Below are 18,294 nucleotides of genomic sequence, written 5' to 3'. Positions count from 1 at the left end.
CCAGGGTTTTTCTTTATTTGTACTATTTTCTACATGAAATAACACATGGAATCATGTTGTAACCGAAAAATTGTTAAACAAATAAATATTTTATATTTGAGATTTTTCAAAGTAGCCACCCTTTGCCTTGATAACAGCTTTGCACACTCTTGGCAAGGTAGCCACCTAGAATGCATTTCAATTAACAGGTGTGCCTTGTTAAAAGTTAATTTGTGGAATTTCTTTCCTTCTTAATGCGTTTGATCCAATCAGTTGTGTTGTGACAAGGTAGGGGTGGTATATAGAAGATTGCCCTATTTGGTTAAAGACCAAGTCCATATTATGGCAAGATCAGCTCAAATAAGCGAAGAGAAACGACAGTCTATCATTACTTTAAGACATGAAGGTCAGTCAATGCGGAACATTTCAAGAGCTTTGAAAGTTTCTTCAAGTGCAGTCGCAAAAACCATCAAGCGCTATGATGAAACTGGCTCTCATGAGGACCGCCACAGGAAAGGAAGACCCAGAGTTACCTCTGCTGCAGAGGATAAGTTCATTAGAGTTACCAGCCTCAGAAATTGCAGCCCAAATAAATGCCTCACAGAGTTCAAGTAACAGACACATCTCAACATCAACTATACAGAGGAGACTTCATGAATCAGGCCATCATGGTCAAATTGCTGCAAAGAACCACTACTAAATGACACCAATAAGAAGAAGATACTTGCTTGGGCCAAGAAACATGAGCAATGGACATTAGACCGGTGGAAATCTGTCCTCTAGGTTTGATGAATCCAAATGTTTGATTTTTGGTTCCAACCGCCGTGTCGTTGTGAGACACAGAGTAGGTAAACAGATGATCTCCACATGATCTCCACATGTGTGGTTCCCACTGTGAAGCATGGAGGAGGAGGTGTGTTGGTGTGGGGGTGTTTTGCTGGTGACACTGTCTGTGATTTATTTAGAATTCAAGGCACACTTAACCAGCATGGCTAAAACAGCATTCTGCAGCAATACGCCATCCCATCTGGTTTGCGCTTAGTGGGACTATCATTTGTTTTTCAACAGGACAATGACCCAACACACCTCCAGGCTGTGTAAGAGCTATTTGACCAAGAAGGAGAGTGATGGAGTGCTGCATCAGATGACCTGTCCTCTACAATCACCCGACCTCAACCCAATTGAGATGGTTTGGGATGAGTTGAACCCCAGAGTGAAGGTAAAGCAGCCAACAAGTGCTCAGCATATGTAGGAACTCCTTCAATACTGTTGGAAAAGCATTCCAGGTGAATCTGGTTGAGAGAATGTCAAGAGTGTGCAAAGCTGTCATCAAGGCAAAGGGTGGCTACTTTGAAGAATTTGTTGAACACTTTTTGGGTTACTACATGATTACCTATGTGTTATTTCATAGCTTTGATGTCTTCACTTTTATTCTACAATGTAGAAAATAGTCAAAATAAAGAAAAGCCCTTGAATGAGTAGGTGTGTCCAAACTTTTGACTCTTAAGACTGAAGCCCTCCTCCCTCCTCTCCGAAGCAGCAGTCTTACATGGTTCAGCAGGCACTCCAACCCAGTAGGCTGATCTGAACGGCCCTGTCCCACCTCAGCCCAAACTGTCCCCCTCAAAGGACCTTCTGGCAGCTCTCAAAGTCAGGTAGAGATAACACAGAAAGCCACTCCGTTCCAGCTAGCACCTGTCCTGAGCCAGTCAACCCAATCCTCTCATTACCCTAACGGGGATAATCCACACTCCATTAGCTAACTAAGATAGAGGCCACTTCATCTGAACTCTAAGAAACAGGCCCCATGTGGTGCTCTTTAGGCTTAGGGGGTCTATTCACAGGCTATTAGAGTTCAAAAGACTACCCGTTGGACTGAAAAACTGTTGCCATGGTTCAAAATGTTGCCATGGTTCAACTCGCTTCGGATGGCTGGATTGATGCACTTCTACATTCATCTTGATCAGATCTGAAAGGTTTTTACCTTGTGTGGGGCAAATTCATCTCATCCACCACCAAAGCTGTAACCACATCCATTTTGGTGAAGCACAAGGTTTTGCACCAGAACAAAAACCATACTTGGAATCCGTGTAAAAAACATAAAAGTATCATACAAATGCAGAAGATGACCTCCCAGGGAGGTCAGTGCGCTTCACAACAATGCCCATTAGTGAATACAGTAGTTAGCATATGGCTAACATGTTAACCTTTATTTGACACTGGAGGAATACACACCAAGCATTAGTATTCATGTCTATTTCCAACCTGGTCTCAGAGCATTTTGTGTTATTCTGTACATAAATCTGATTTCGTATGGTAAATCAAATCAAATCAAATTTAATTGGTTGCATACATATTTTTAGCAGATGTTATTGTGGGTGTAGCGAAATGCTTATTTTCCTAGCTCCAACAGTGCAGTAATATCTAACAATACAAAACAATACATGCCAATCTAAAAAGTAAAAAGTTGGCATGTATTTATTTGTGGATGTCCTTCAACCATTTCGTATGATATTTTACGAATTTGCTAAATGTACAATATGTTATGATTTTGCAAAATGTAGGATATGTTACGAATTCCAACTTGTTGTTGCTAATGTTAGCTAGGTGGCTAACATTAACATTAGTTAGCTGGCTAACGTTAGCTAGGGTTAAGGGTTGGGGTTCTGGTTAGGTGTTAAGTTAAAGGGTTAAGGTTAGGGTTAGGGGAAGGGTTAGCTAACATGGTAAGTTGTTTCAAAGCTGCTAAAAAGTAGTAAGTAGTTGCAAAGTTGCTAATTAGTTAAAATACTAAAGTTGTCCGTGATGAGATTCAAACACACAACCTTTGGGTTGCCAGACATCCGCGTTAAACGCTCACCCTTCCACCCCGACCAACCACCCTCCTTTCGTTTTTGCCTTAAATGTAACCTCCTGTCTTATGTAACCATACCAAACGTAACATACTAATTTAATGGTCCCGAATTTATATTTACTATGTTAAATCTAGCCTATGAGACCAGGCTGCTATTTATGCTAGTTTGCTGGAAACCACTCAATTGTGTGAGATTGCGTATGCCTCCAAGTGTACCTTCCTTCCCTATCCCCATTTTGTCATGATGTCAAATATGCCCTCTGAGTCTACGGATGCTGTTTATTAGGGTCATTACACTGTGCAGATTTTTTTTGGGTGCAGATTACGCTCATTGCAAGAGTGAGTCCTCTTATGATGCAGATGATGTATTTTATTAAATGTCTGATCTGATGTTTGTAACATACAGTAAATACAGTAATATATATCTAGGCAATTGGGTCAGTAAAATGTAGTAAACTGTCTGTGATCAAACAAACAAAAGACCTGTTCAACTTAAACTATATGTTTAACATATGCAAATAATATGAATGAATATACTGTATGTTGGAGTCAGTTGAATATATTGGACATACATGCATCTGTGTGACCTGTATGTACAGTGTGGGTAAAATAAAACCCCATGGGTAGGCTATTTTGTGTACTGTAATGCATCATGTTAGGTTAATTCTTTCAACAATACAGGACTGCTTCAGACATGAACCAATGAGGTCATTTTTGAACCAATAGGATTTAACCAAGACCGTACCATAGAGTAACCTTGTCCCCCCCCCTTTATTTTATCCTGAGGGGAAAATGTGCACGAGCTTAAAAATTGTTAACGTCAACAAAAGTGAAGTTTGTGTGTGCACAACATGTGAATGCCTTGGGGTTATCTGATTTTAAAAAGGCTTAGTTGGTATTCTGCTATTTGATATCTTAGCCCAGTGCCTGAGGACATTGTGTGGACATTGTCCCAACACAGTGCTATAGCTACATTCACTGTTCCAATACCTGTCCAGAAGGAATGCCAACAGGCCATGACCAGGTGCTGTCCTTTATATCTCTCCTGAATCGGTGGACTTTTTCTTTGGCCCCTGAATGGATGATTTTGGCATGAATCCTTTTTTCATGATCTAATATGAATACGATTTATCTGGGGAATGGAGGATCTCGTGGATGGCAGAAAGTGGGACGATCCCTCAATCTTCTGTGGGGGGGATGGTGCACCTGTCTGTTCATGTCCTTGTAAAGGATATTTTGTGATACAGGCTCCAAGAGCTACAGATATACCGGTGTCCCTCAAGTCAAAATTAGAGGGCGTGTAGTACGTCTTACCCGGTCGTACTATAGCATACGAATTGTACGACCGGGTTAGGTGAAAAGGGTTAAGGTTAGAATTAGGGTTAGGGAAGGATTTAGGGGAAGGGTTAGCTCAAATTCTACAGTTGTCCCCGGGTGCAACTCGAACACGCAACCTTTGGATTGCCTGACTGTCACGGAATACGCCCACCCATCCTATCCGATCAACCTCCCTACTTCCGTTTCTGTCTAAAGTAACTAGACCATTAGTGCAGATCGTATGTCTTGAGAGGTGCTCAGAAATGTGTATAGCATATTCAAATCAAATCAAATGTTATTGGTCGCATACACATATTTAGCAGATGTTATTGTGGGTGGCTCTGCGGTTCTGAGACCAGGCTGCACTGTTTGCCCCTAGTGCTCCTTCCATAATTACCAATTGCTCCTTCCTCTCCCCACATTGAATGTCCTAAATGTACATATCTATAACCTCCATGCCCCATGTTGACCAAAGCTAATGTAGGCTTCTACTGCTCTTCATCCCACCCAGTCTATCTCACTTTGAGCAGTGGGCCTCCCAAGGACACACCCCAGCCCCATCTATCATGAGGAGAATAGAGCCAGAATATAGATGACATTGATCTAAATCTACATCAGTGCAACCAGCTCTCTTGGCATCCTTAAAGGCACGCCTCTCCTCTCTTCTCCTCTCCTACCTCCCTTTGTCTATGCTCTTGGCTTAATAGGAAGTCTGCGTCGTTAATCTTAGGCTTTTGTCTTGTTTCTCCCCTTAACCCTTTTGCCCCGTTGAACGGTTGGATGTGTAAACCAATGTGGCAGCGGTGTGGGGGCCCTTAGACATCTAATCGGAGGAGGAAATCTCTTGTTCGCTAAAGGCCAAGGCAATTCATTAGCATTGGCATCAAATTGAGCTTGATGTTGTGTCCAAATGTGTCAGCGAGAGAGGCTCAGCGCTGGCTTTTCTCTCCTTGAGTTTGTTTGTTTGGGTCTCCAAGGCTCTTATGGAGAAGCCCCTGTAGGTGCAACGTGATGGGAGGATAATTCATTTCCATTCATTTAGTCTGGGAGGCAGCCCACTGTTTGGACAAAGAAAGCATCTTAACTGTTTCAGACATTACCAATTCATTGAAAATGTGTATTGTTTCAGGGGTGAGGATTGTTTGGATTGATCCTAACAGCCAACAGTAGCTTTGGGTTTTAGCCCTGAATGTGTCCAAACGACCCAGCAGCCGAGGGCAAAAGTACAAACAAAAACATAATTGACCAATCACAGAGCAAGAAAGTATGCCTAGGGTTAACCAGGGTAAAAGCAGAGTTCAGCCTTCACTTATAAAGATCATATAACTCGAGGACACCTATTATCCTGTACTCTAGAGTATACAATAGCTCCTCCATTACCTACTCCTTTTCCTATCCTTCTCTTCCTCTCTCCTTCTGAAATCTCAATCCGTATTTCTTCTCCTCTTCTCGCTTCACCCCTCCCTTTCCTCTCCTCTCCCAACTCCTCCCTCTCTTATCCACTGTGGAGAAGCTGCATCGGGACAGGTAGCCCGTCCTCAAGTCCTGACAGCAGTGCAGTACTGATCACAGCATCACTTCCTCAGTTTTGCCTATGCTCTGCTTAGCGACAGCCACATGGCTCAGATCTTGACAGGAGCGTGACGACTGTCGGGCTGATACACCAAACACAGCACACCCCTGTGGCCAGTCAGGGGAACTGCACTGGCTGAAGCATACAGTAGCACCCCATGTGACCACGTAGATGTAAGATAGCCAATGACCAAGACAGTAGCTTGACCCTTGTCTGTCTCTATCTGGAAGGGGTCACCAAAGAACAGGGAAAACAAATGTGATCTTCAAACACTATTAAAGCCCTTAAAAAAAAAGATGAGAATGCAACAGAAAAAAAGCGGCAGGCTTTTCCCAGACACCCTATTGCATTAGGTTAGGTTAGGAGTTAGATAGAGATCATGTGAGCAATGTTCTCTCTTCTTCCAGGTCTGAGGGCAACTGCTGTATATCCTCTGCTATCATGGTCAGTATGAGTACTGGGATAAACACTGAAGGTATAATGGTGGACAGCAGAATTCAGCACAGGATCCCACTTCTGACACCAAATGTTGCAAATTGAACACATAATGAGCCTAAAATCCCACAGTAAACACCGGTACTCTATCCATAATCTGAAAGGTTCTGGACTCATTACCACCATTTTATACACTAGCCACCGTTGTCATCATTGCCACAGCAATATGAAGATTTCCATCCCAACATTTTATGCGTGACATTTCACTTTTTTTTTTTTTACCACTCCACTAAATGCAAGTCAGATAATCCCACAGAAGGGTTATGTGCTGTCTGGACCTGCAGGAGGAAAGTGTAATAATATTGCCATGGAAGCTCTCTGTGTACAAATATATACCACTGGCACAAAAAAAATATACATAACTGGAGATAAAACATCACCTTGTTAAATCCTAGACATTAATATAATGTATTATTCATCTTAAATATAGAAATAAGAGCTAATATGAAAAGGAAAATAAAGACCACGCAATTAACCTCAGAATAATCTAAATCCTATCGGAGATATACTGTATTGTGAGAAAATAGCATACTGCCTGATAGTTATTGTTTGCAGTGATGATATCATGTACATAATTCAATCTTCATCTATGTTTTATATTATCAGGACTGTATTTTTATACTTGAACAGAGGATTCATAACCACATTTTAGACATGTATTCTGTAAATGAATTTGTGTGCGTTTTGTTTTCTATTGCCATCGTTTTGGTTCCGTACTACTTACTTACACCATTGAGCAAATTGTTAGTATCATTTCTTGTCACAGACTAATATGGTTCATGGCAGGAGACAAAGAACACATGCGGTGACATTTGTGAAAAATCGGAAACGTTTGGGAGGCTTGCTCGGGGAAACAATAGAAATCAATGATGAAGGGTTGTGAACTACTTAAAGCAGCACTGCACTTCAGCTTGCGCGGATAGAGGGGAACGAAAGAATTAGAGAGACCCAGAGCACATTTCCTCATCCCTCTTGACAAGTACTCACTGGTGACTACCCACAACCGTCTTCCTCTATCCTAATCAAAAGTCAACAATATCGTATGGACAATATGGTTTCTTGATGAATGTGTGGTTGTTTAAAGTAGCCTGTGGGTGTTATACATCATGTAAATAGACCGAGAAGATGTTACTTATATGGATTTTTATGTGAATTTCTTTTTGTGTTGTTGTTGAGAGAAACGTAATCCAAACAGCATGCACATAGTGTACATTCCCGGAATTTGCACGCTGGGTCAACAAAAGGTTCTGTTACTTCTGTCAATACCTCTCCTCTGTGTATAACTGTTGGTGTATATTAGATTAAACATTGTACAGGATAATAGATTTTTGTATCATGTGCAACAGGGTCAGTCAAAACAAATGTTACTGTCAACGTTGATGTAAAGAAAAATAGATGAAAACATCGTAGAGCAACTACTCTTCCGTTATTCTGAGAGTGATTCTTGCTGTGCGTGTGAGATAAGTGTTGTTTATGAGTACTGAAGAAGAATGACACAGCAATACGGTATGCTAAAGACCAACTAACAGTGCAAATGCTACGCCAATTCTACATATTGCAAGAACTGTTGCTGCTTTTTGTGAGATCAACTATGGTACTTAACAAAGACTGCTGCTTTTGTACCTTTCTGTTGTGTTTTTGTGACAATAAAAATGAAACCTCTTATACAAGAAAGGATTTGATTCAAATTCATTCAGGGTCTGAAATGAACTCCAAACCAATGTCATGTTTCATGACTTCTGATGTTATAAAGTAGCAGAAATCACAGTATAAAATATTTATTAGGTCAAACTCAAAATAGTGAAACAAAGAAAGGGTTAATCATTCAAATATTTTGAACATAATACAAATATTGTTCTAAGCTCTGTTCTGAGCTGTTGTAATCCAACTAGTCCTAGGACAGACAGACAGACAGACAGACAGACAGACAGACAGACAGACAGGTCAATATGCCTTTACACCAGATACAGCAGTTATTGGGTTTGACAATCTGCAGCCATCTAAGTACCACAAATGGAACAAACTATTCATTATGAAACACAAATGTAGTCTTGCCTAGCTTTCACTGATTGTTAATGTATGTACACTGTCCCAGTGCTGAACCTCCCATACACGGGTCCTAAAGCTCTAATGAAGATTGTAGAGAATGAGGGGGATTCTCATTTAAATCATTCCGTTGAACTATGAAGTCCATCCATGGCCAAGCCCTTACTCCACTAACATTATGTAGAAATAGGAAGTGTTTACTTCAGTAATAAAGCCCGCGGGGGTGTGGTATATGGCCAATATACCACGGCTAAGGGCTGTTCTTATGCACGACGCAACGCAAAGTGCTAGAACACAGCCCTTAGCCCGTGGTATATTGGCCATATATCACAAACCCCCGAGGTGCCTTATTGCTATTAGAAACTGGTTACCAATGTAATCAGAGCAGTACAAATAAATGTTTTGCCATACCCGTCGTATACGGTCTGATATACCACGCCTTTCAGCCAGTCAGCATTCAGGGCTCGAATCACCCAGTTTATGATGAGGAATAGAGTGTATTTACTGTAGGTGTTTGTTGTGGATCGGAGGGGTATTAGGAGACAGCACCTCACAGTTTAATATTCCTAAAGCTCTACTTAGAGGGTGGAGGTTTGCTGTGGGTAGAACCACAGGTAGAACCAATCACCTGCCATGCTGGGCTAAGCCTAGGGGAGCTATTTCAAGTTTGTGTGTGCTGTATGTCAATGAATTTAAATGAGGGTGATGCTTTGAATGGTGTGTGTGTGTGTGTGTGTGTGTGTGTGTGTGTGTGTGTGTGTGTGTGTGTGTGTGTGTGTGTGTGTGTGTGTGTGTGTGTGTGTGTGTGTGTGTGTGTGTGTGTGGTAAGCGTGTGTATAAGCGTGTAAGCGTGTGTATAAGCGTGTGTGTAAGCGTGTGTGTAAGCGTGTGTGTGTGTGTGTGTGTAAGCGTGTGTGTGTAGTGTTTCACAGGAAGATGTCGGAGGAGACTTGGAGCTTCTGTCTGGGCTTCCACTTGGCGCTGACTCGGGACCCGTCTGTCCGTCTGTACGGCTGGTTCCTCAGGTCTAGCAGGGATAGTGATGGATAACAACAGCACTGTGAGACCACAACACGGAACAAGTCTGGTCTAAACAGGCTTTTGTAGTGACACCGCCACGCAAACAAAGACAGACAGACAACTGCATCAAGAGACAGAGAGATCCACAGAGAAACATAGTGCTACACTCTAGTGGTGTGCATAGGAGACACAGGCATCTCCAGAGACTGAGAGAAAGCAAAAGACAGACCTATACAATTCTGAGGGGACTATGTAGGGCTGTCATCACTGAAGCCAGAGTCGCAGAAGAGGCGAGAGGAGCGCTTGCCAGAGCGAGCCGTGAAGGGCACAGCCTTTAGAGCTGAAAACCACAGAGAGGGAGAGCGAGAGCGAGAAAGAGAGAGACAAAGGGAGAAGAGGGTGACGGTAAAGACATAACCAAGGGGGAGGAGAGATATGCACAGGGGAATGACTGGGAATGACATGAAAAAAGGAGTGAAAAAGGGTGTGAAGGGAGAAGATGAATGTGGATGTGACAGATGCAACAGGATAATGTAGGTGGTGGTGGATATTGCATGACGACAGTTAGTTATAATGTTTTTGCGGAAATGGATAAAGGCTACAGAAAATCAAGCATCATCAGCAACCATCACTCCTGTTTTCCAGTGGCACGTTGTGTTAGCTAATCCAAGTTTATCATTTTAAAAGGCTAATTGATCATTAGAAAACCATTTTGCAATGATTGGGACAGCTGAAAACGGTTGGCCTTCTAGGCAGAGTTGCAAAGAAAAAGCCATTTCTCTGTCCAGTGACTGTTCTTTTGCCCATCTTAATCTTTGATTTTTAACTGGCCAGTCTGTGATATGGCTTTTCTTTGCAACTCTGCCTAGAAGGCCAACATCCCGGAGTCACCTCTTCACTGTTGACGTTGAAACTGGTGTTTTGCGGGTACTATTTAATGAAGCTGCCAGTTGAGGACTTGTAAGGTGTCTGTTTCTCAAACTAGACACTCTAATGTACTTGTCCTGTTGCTCAGTTGTGCATCGTGGCCTCCCACTCCTCTTTCTATTCTGGTTAGAGCCAGTTTGTGCTGTTCTGTGAAGGGAGTAGTACACAGCGTTGCATGAGATCTTCAGTTTCTTGGCAATTTCTAGCATGGAATAGCCTTCATTTCTCAGAACACGAATAGACTGACGAGTTTCAGAAGAAAGTTATTTGTTTCTGGCCATTTTGAGCCTGTAATCGAACCCACAAGTGCTGATGCTCCAGATACTCAACTAGTCTAAAGAAGGCCAGTTTTATTGCTTCTTTAATCAGAACAACAGTTCTGCTGTGTTGAGTTATGCTAGTTCAGCTGTGCTAACATAATTGCAAAAAGGGTTTTCTAATGATCAATTAGCCTTTTAAAGTGATAAACTTGGATTAGCTAACACAACGTGCCCTTGGAACACAGGAGTGTTGGTTGCTGATAATGGGCCTCTGATGCCTATGTAGATATTCCATAAAAAAATCTGCTGTTTCCAGCTACAATAGTCATTTACAACATTAACAATGTCTACACTGTATTTCTGATCAATTTGATGTTATTTTAATAGACAAAAAATGTGCTTTTCTTTCAAAAACACACACACAATGAGTGTACTGGAGACCTCGACCCATTATCCCTGACCCCACCTGTGATGATGTCCTCGATGGCTCCATCCTTGCCCTCCCGAACCAGGGGGGTCACCTGCCGCCTCTTCAGCTCCGCTATCAGATCCATCTGGGGCATCATGGGTACCTGCTGTGGGAGGGGGGGGGGGGGGTCAAAGGGCAGGCAAAAAGAGTTGGGGTCTAAATTATACACGTGTTGAAGGTAAGTGGAGTGAGTCAACTCTCCCTGTGTCTTATCGCTCCTACGTGGTTGGTAAAGTGTCACGGACTACCTTCTGGGATATTTCAGGCTTAGGCGAGGTCGACAGTGGCCTAGTTTTCCATTCTCTGGACAACACATCCTGCTTTTTCCTCTGCTCATTCTCCTGCTCTGCTTGCTGCCAGGGGGGGTGGGGTTATAAAGACATTTGTAATCATTTATGTATGGAACACTGTCACATTAATGCAACAGTAACTGTTTGATGTGTGGCAAAGAGCTCAGTTTGTCTACGTTGATACATGAACGTGCTTACGCTTTAATAGTCGGCTGTATAAGTACTGTATGAATGATTGAATGAATTGAATCAATGAAAAACGTAATCAGTCAATGTGGTGACTAACCTTATAGGCCTTGATGAACCTAACAAATACGGGGAAGAACATGGAGGGAGGTGTGGTTTTAGGGTTCTCTCCAAAGTACTCCACCGCTGATTCATACACATCCTAAAATGAGAGAAGAAAAAAAAAACGATCATACCTCGATTACACCGTACCTCATTGCTTTCTGTAGCAGTACTGTTTTCCAAATATTATTAGCCTCCTAAATTAATTTAGTATAGTGCAATAAAACTGTTAGCCACTGTGATTACTATTATTTGACCCTGCTGGTCATCTATGAACGTTTGAACATCTTGGCCATGTACTGTTATAATTTCCATCCAGCACAGTCAGAAGAGGACTGGCCACCCCTCAGAGACTGGTTCCTCTCTAGGTTTCTTCCTAGGTTCCTGCCTCTCTCAAGAGTTTTCCTAGCCACCGTGCTTCTACATCTGCATTGCTTGCTGTTTGGGGTTTTAGGCTGAGTTTCTGTATAGCACTTTGTGACATCGGCTGATGTAAAAAGGGCTTTATAAATACATTTGATTGATGTATTAGGCTGTACATTTTTCCACACTGATTGTCAATTTTTTATATATATTTAGTAGGGAGATTTGACCTGGGCTGTCTTGCCATCTCCTACTACAGAGTCCAGCAGGTCATTGTTGCTGGTGAGGAACTCCTGCAACACAGAGTTGTCTTCGTGTATGGCAAACTCCTTCCGGGTCACCTCCATGCCCCTCTCCAGGGCACGCACGTCCTGCAGAATGCTGTCCAGGGACACCAGAGCAGCCTTGTCCAAGAAGTACAACTCACTGTGGAAGGCTTGGAGCTCGGGGTATTTCTCCTGGATGATGTTCACTATGAAGTGAAGCAGAGTCTGTCTCCGGTCTGTGGACTTAGTGTCTAACAGCTAGATAGAATAAAAAGAAAGAAAGAAAGTTGCAAACGCTATACAGTATATGGTCCAAACTACATCATGGGTAAACCTAATAACCAAGAAGGTACCATGTTGCCAAAACTTTGAAGGTCAAATGCAGCTGTTTTTATTGAAATATCAAATACTTTCTGGGTAACAGTTAAGTACCTTACTGTGCTTGTCTACAATTAAAATGGTCAACAAGAAACAAAAATACCTTCTTAGCAAAGAGCAATTTCTCAAGCAAGAATTTAGTTAGGACTGCCTGGGAGTGGTCTGAGTGGGGAGGGGGAAAACTGAAAACTAGCTGTTATTGGCAGGCCAAAACTCCATCCCACCAAAACAGGCTGAAATTTCAGGTGCTCTTTTCAAACCACTCTTATAAACTTAAATAATCATCTTATAATAGTCATTTTCATAACTTCACAGTATTATTCCAACCTCATAGTGTGGAAATATATATATATAACACAGGAAAATCACGTTTTTGAGCCATATTAGTGGGAACCAATCGAGGGGCAGCAGGTATCTAGCGGTTAGAGCATTGGATAAATAACCGAAAGGTTGCAAGATCAAATCACTGAGCTGACAAGGTAAAAATATGTTGTTCTGCCCCAGTTAACCCACTCTTCCTAGGCCGTCATTGAAAATAAAAATCTGTTCTTAACTGACTTGCCTAGTTGAATAAAGGTATAAAAAAGGATACAAAGTCAAAAGGTTAGCCTGATCTCAGATCTTTATTCGCTTTAGGACAGTGGTAGTCAGAGGGGTCTGCGATAGCACATACAGATCTGAGATCAGATAATCAAGTGATACAGCACCCCATCAAAATGAGAAATACAGTGAGATCAAGAGCGAATGTGTCCAATCCTGATCATGTTGTTACTCGCCTCCAATGAAATCCATTTTGACATTAATTGATGCTTTGGGTAACTCTGCCTGCCATTGATTATCATCAGCAATCATTGTGAGTTGAGACATCCTCCACAGCTCCAACTCATTCAGTCACTGTGGCTAATTTCAGAGTAGGCCTGTCACAATCGGTTATCTCCGGATCTCTCACTGAGGTGGAGTCCCATTGGAGTATATTACTGTAGATAATCAATTAGACGCTGTGCTAATATGACATTCTGCTAACCCAAGTGAATCTTCCGTACTAGGGTTGGAGTACAAAACCCATGTGCCTCATCGTAGGAAAAGGAACACAAAATGAGCCTCTAACATTTGGTTGATAAATATAGTATGCTTTATGTTTGAAGTCTTTCTCACCAAGTCGAGACTCTGCAGGCGGAACCCATAGGCTGAGCCTCTCTTACTGCTGTTCATGTAGTTTCCGAAGGCTAGGATGATCTTAGGAACAGAAGAGGCATACCAACGTTGTGTCATCATACAAAACGAAACAATATAACCGCATACCATCCACGCAGTTTATCAAAAGAGCAGTCCCCTAACAGTACCTCAAGGATCTTCTTCAGCTTGCTAGAGGACTTGATTGACATTGAGGCAGCGATGATTGCATCGAGTTGCTGTTGGAGAGATGGGAACATATTATGGTGAATTCTGGTGTTATGGGGGAAGCTTTGCGCATCTGACTAGATTATAAAAAAATGGAAACAATCTTGAAGTAACATTGTTTTCAGTATTTCTACTGACCGGCTGGATGAGCTGGATGCTCTCTGGGAAGTTGCCCATGAAGGTGAGCGTACTGATGCGCTGGGGCAGGCGAGGGATCTTGCCAAAGCGTACCATAAACCGGTCCTCCTCGGGGAGCTCGTCCAGGGGCCTCCCGTCTCGCTCGTAGTTCTGGATGAGCTTGACTTCGTACTCTGAGGGGATGAAACGCTCCAGTAGCTCCAGGAAGTCCAGGCTCAGAGCTTCCTGGTTGTACCTGTAGGGAGGGGCAAGAGAAAGTGGAGAGAGCAAGGGTTATGTACAACTACTACTTAATACTACTTGTACAACTACCCCGCTGTTCATACACTTCGATTATTGTAAACTGACAATAGAAGTGCGTTATGAGTGTCGTGATCCTTCACACATTTCACACTGGTTATAAGTTTATCAGTTACTATCACATGCTTAGTAAAACCATAGCTACCTATACATTCCTCTCTCTGGCTGTGCATAGACACTACACAAAGGTATACATTTAACATTTTGGCCATCTGACCGCTCTTATCCAGAGCGACTTACAGTCAATGCATTCAACTATATATAGTAGTACTACTTCTAGTCTTACGCACAATTTACATGTAGTATAGTTTTCTTATAACAACTTGATAACAGACACATACGTCTCTATGGAAGTACAAATGTCTGAGGCGGCCATGCCTCCCTTGCGCAGGGTGATGGCGAGGTTCTTGGCTCTGTTGGGCTCCAGTAGGGACACCTTGCTGGGGGTCTTCTGAGCCACCTTCGCTCTCAGGGTCCCCACGTCAGCCGGGGCAGTCTGGGACTTGGTCTTAAACTGCTCCTCAAAGGCATCCATGTTTAGCTCCTAGGACATGGAGTGGAGAGGTGGATGACTAATGCAGGAGCTGTTGGTAACGTCCAAACTATGCGATTTACAGTGAAACAAGTCGTTGATTCGGCAGGAAACGTTGTCATACGACGGGAGACAGATCAGATAGAGGGAGAAATACCAAGGATTTCAGGATGACAGAAGAAAGAGAAACGAGAGAGCGGCTGAGACAGAGAAAGAGGGATGGAAAGACTGGAAGGAGAAGAGAGAGAATCAGCAGTCACATACAGACGAGGACAGATTGAGATGGACAAGAATACAGATTGTAAGCAGATAGCTAGTAGACTACTGTGGTCTCACCCCCAATACGTGCTCATCATCCAGCTCATTGAAGACGGTTCCAGACACCTGGTTGGGTTTAAGGGCCTGCCAGTTGAGTGAAGGCATACGGTACTTAGTCTGAATGGGCTTCTTGTTTCTGTTACCTGTCCAGAAGAGGAACACATCATTTTTTTCATTGTGTATAACCATTTCTAATGGGCCAGTCCTTGTTAGCGGGATCCAATTAACTGAACGTTTTGTCATTAGAAACACGACTGACAGAACTATCTTGGCCTATCGCGTGTTAGCTTACCAGTGTGTCCATCAGGCATACCCCCAAATGGTGGGGGCATTCCACCACCCGGAGGTGGTGGGGGCATACCACCCCCTGGAGGAGGTGGGGGCGGAGGAGGTGGTGCAGTCGAGCATGGAGGAGGAGGAGGTGGAGGAGGAGGGGGAGGAGGAGGGGCTTGTGCTGTGGCCTCTGTTGTACCAGGTAATTGTGGAGGAGGGGGAGGGACTACTGACGTGGGAGGGGCCACAGGGCCCTCGACAATCGTGATTTGTTCTGTGGATGCAGGGAAAATGAAACAATGTCAATTTTTTTATGATGAATTTGATTCCATAAACCAAACTAAAGGAATATTTAAAGAGTTTATTTCCAAAGCAATTTTTCACATTTGGGTTTTTCATCAGAAATTATTGCCGATGGGTACCTTCATTTGTGTGTAAATATGACTGTTCTCAGATTTTTTATTCATAGATTTGAGATGTGTATAAAAAAGGTTTACAAAACGCTACATATTCATTGTTTAGCTGGAATGTTTGTATCCTGTATATTTGACTGTGATATGTGGTTGTCTAACCTATCCATCATATAGGCTGAGTACAGTCAAAAACATGATTTCCTGTGTTTTATATACAAAATAATGGAAACACTTGAGTAAATGAGAGATACAAAGTATATTGAAAGTAGGTGCTTCCACCCAGGTGCGGTTCATGATTTAATTAAGCAATTGACATCCCATCATGCCATTATTTTGGCTACCATGGCTCTGCCCCCATAGGAAAACAATGCCCCCATACACAGGGCACGAGCGGTCCCTGAACGGTTTGATGAGCATGAAAACGATGTAAACCATATGCCATGGCCGTCTCAGTCTGTCGTGCTCTAGATGGCACGGTATAGTTCAATTGACAATGGAGACTGAAGTACTATAACTTTTACCTTTATAGCTGAAGCATGGTAAGAACTAACTCTGTGCATGCAGGCACACATTAAACTGCAAGACCGCTCATTTACATATCCCCTTGACCTTCAACCTCAAGAGTGATACTGATTGGCTGTTACACACAAGAGAGGTATGGACTATCATTAAAATGTGTATTCTCCATATATTACATGGAGAATAGAGCTTACAAGCAAACATACCTTTTTAACAATACTTTTTTTTAATCAAGAATATAGTATTTTTAATACTGCTGTAGAGTCAATGGTAGATGGTGGTCTAGTTCCACTTACAATGCCAGGTTTTACATCTGACTCACTCAAGCGCATAGTCCTGTAGCCTCGCTGGTAGTTTAGTACACCTGGCTGCTCTGGTGCACTGACTGGTGTGAGTCTTTATGACAGATGGTTCTGGTGCACTGACTGGTGTGAGTCTCTATGACAGATTGTTCTGGTGCACTAACTGGTGTGAGTCTCTATGACAGATGGTTCTGGTGCACTGACTGGTGTGAGTCTCTATGACAGATGGTTCTGGTGCACTGACTGGTGTGAGTCTCTATGACAGATGGTTCTGGTGGTGTGAGTCTCTATGACAGATGGTTCTGGTGCACTGACTGGTGTGAGTCTCTATGATAGAGGGTTCTGGTGCACTGACTGGTGTGAGTCTCTATGACAGAGGGTTCTGGTGCACTGACTGGTGTGAGTCTCTATGACAGAGGGTTCTGGTGCACTGACTGGTGTGAGTCTCTATGACAGAGGGTTCTGGTGCACTGACTGGTGTGAGTCTCTATGACAGAGGGTTCTGGTGCACTGACTGGTGTGAGTCTCTATGACAGAGGGTTCTGGTGCACTGACTGGTGTGAGTCTCTATTATAGAGGGTTCTGGTGCACTGACTGGTGTGAGTCTCTATGACAGATGGTTCTGGTGCACTGACTGGTGTGAGTCTCTATGACAGAGGGTTCCGGTGCACTTACTGGTGTGAGTCTCTATGATAGAGGGTTTTGGTACTCTGTCATTTGTCATGTTCTGTCTGTGTTCATTTGTGTCTCTTTGTGTCGCCTCAGTCAGTGATTGTGTCTTCTTCATTATCCCTGTACCTGGCTGTTCTGTCAGGTCTGAGATGCTTTCTGTTTCTGCGGTAGCGACCTCCTTCGGGTGTGATGATATCATATGATCTCGGTTCATCTCTGATTCTCACCACTGTTGCTGGCTGCCATCCTTTTGCCGTCTCCGTGCACACTCTCTCCCTCTCGAAACGAAGGAAGCGGTGACGCCATTTTGTCATAGCTCGTCTTCTGCTGCAGCTGTCTACGTTTCAAGCCATGCTGGACATTTTTGGGAGTCGCTGGCTGAAGGGCTGCTTTACTTGTAGTTAGGTTGGAGCATAGGACACGCCCCATGAGTAGCTGAGCAGGGGAGTACTGCAGACCCCGGGACAGGTGTGTTTCTCAGGTTGGGGAGAGGTGCGTGAGGGTCGACACCTGTCTATGATGCCAACTTTAGCACGTTTTTTCACTGACTGTTTCCGTTTGACTGGGGAAAACCATGGACTAGAATGAGTGATTTTGAAACCCTAGATATTTGGAGTAGTAGTCCACTATCAGAAGCAATGAGCGTCCTTGGAACTTAAACATATCAGCGGCGATTTTTTTGCCATGGAGTGTCAGGCACTGTGTGTGGTAGGAGTGGTTCCTTTTGGTTGCTAGGCGGTTTCTCTTGACAGGAAGTGCAAGATTCGACCATCATTCAGACATCATCAGCGAGGCCTGACCAATACATGCGAGCTCTGGCATGCGCTAAGGAGCGTCGAATGCCCCGATGTGCAATGTGGAGCCTCTTAAGTACCTCAGCTCTAAAAGTCTTTGGGAATGA

At 43.1% G+C, this 18,294-nt stretch overlaps 1 protein-coding gene across 5 annotated transcripts in view; it reads right to left on the bottom strand.

Annotated features, from left to right (window-relative positions):
• Nucleotides 1–9,109: 9,109 nt before the first annotated feature.
• LOC115201071 (formin-like protein 1) overlaps nucleotides 9,110–18,294 on the bottom strand; it is a 61,531-nt gene continuing 52,346 nt past the window's right edge. For 2 of the 5 annotated variants that reach the window (XM_029764306.1, XM_029764310.1), the window contains exons 15-25: nucleotides 15,507–15,761; nucleotides 15,233–15,357; nucleotides 14,706–14,908; nucleotides 14,065–14,299; nucleotides 13,869–13,937; nucleotides 13,681–13,761; nucleotides 12,112–12,405; nucleotides 11,517–11,618; nucleotides 11,189–11,293; nucleotides 10,938–11,046; nucleotides 9,110–9,291 (exon numbers count right to left, since the gene is read on the bottom strand). In XM_029764306.1, the coding sequence (XP_029620166.1) occupies nucleotides 9,191–9,291; nucleotides 10,938–11,046; nucleotides 11,189–11,293; nucleotides 11,517–11,618; nucleotides 12,112–12,405; nucleotides 13,681–13,761; nucleotides 13,869–13,937; nucleotides 14,065–14,299; nucleotides 14,706–14,908; nucleotides 15,233–15,357; nucleotides 15,507–15,761 (1,679 nt within the window). In that variant the 3' untranslated portion in view covers nucleotides 9,110–9,190. Of the gene's footprint in view, nucleotides 9,292–9,513; nucleotides 9,625–10,937; nucleotides 11,047–11,188; nucleotides 11,294–11,516; nucleotides 11,619–12,111; nucleotides 12,406–13,680; nucleotides 13,762–13,868; nucleotides 13,938–14,064; nucleotides 14,300–14,705; nucleotides 14,909–15,232; nucleotides 15,358–15,506; nucleotides 15,762–18,294 lie in introns of all 5 variants that reach the window. The other 3 variants (XM_029764309.1, XM_029764308.1, XM_029764307.1) reach the window with 3 other exon arrangements.

This window comes from Salmo trutta, chromosome 10, assembly GCF_901001165.1.
Source record: "Salmo trutta chromosome 10, fSalTru1.1, whole genome shotgun sequence".
NCBI classification, from domain to species: Eukaryota; Metazoa; Chordata; class Actinopteri; order Salmoniformes; family Salmonidae; genus Salmo; species Salmo trutta.
Note: the sequence above shows the minus strand (reverse complement) of the source record. Positions and strands in the feature narration are given on the sequence as shown.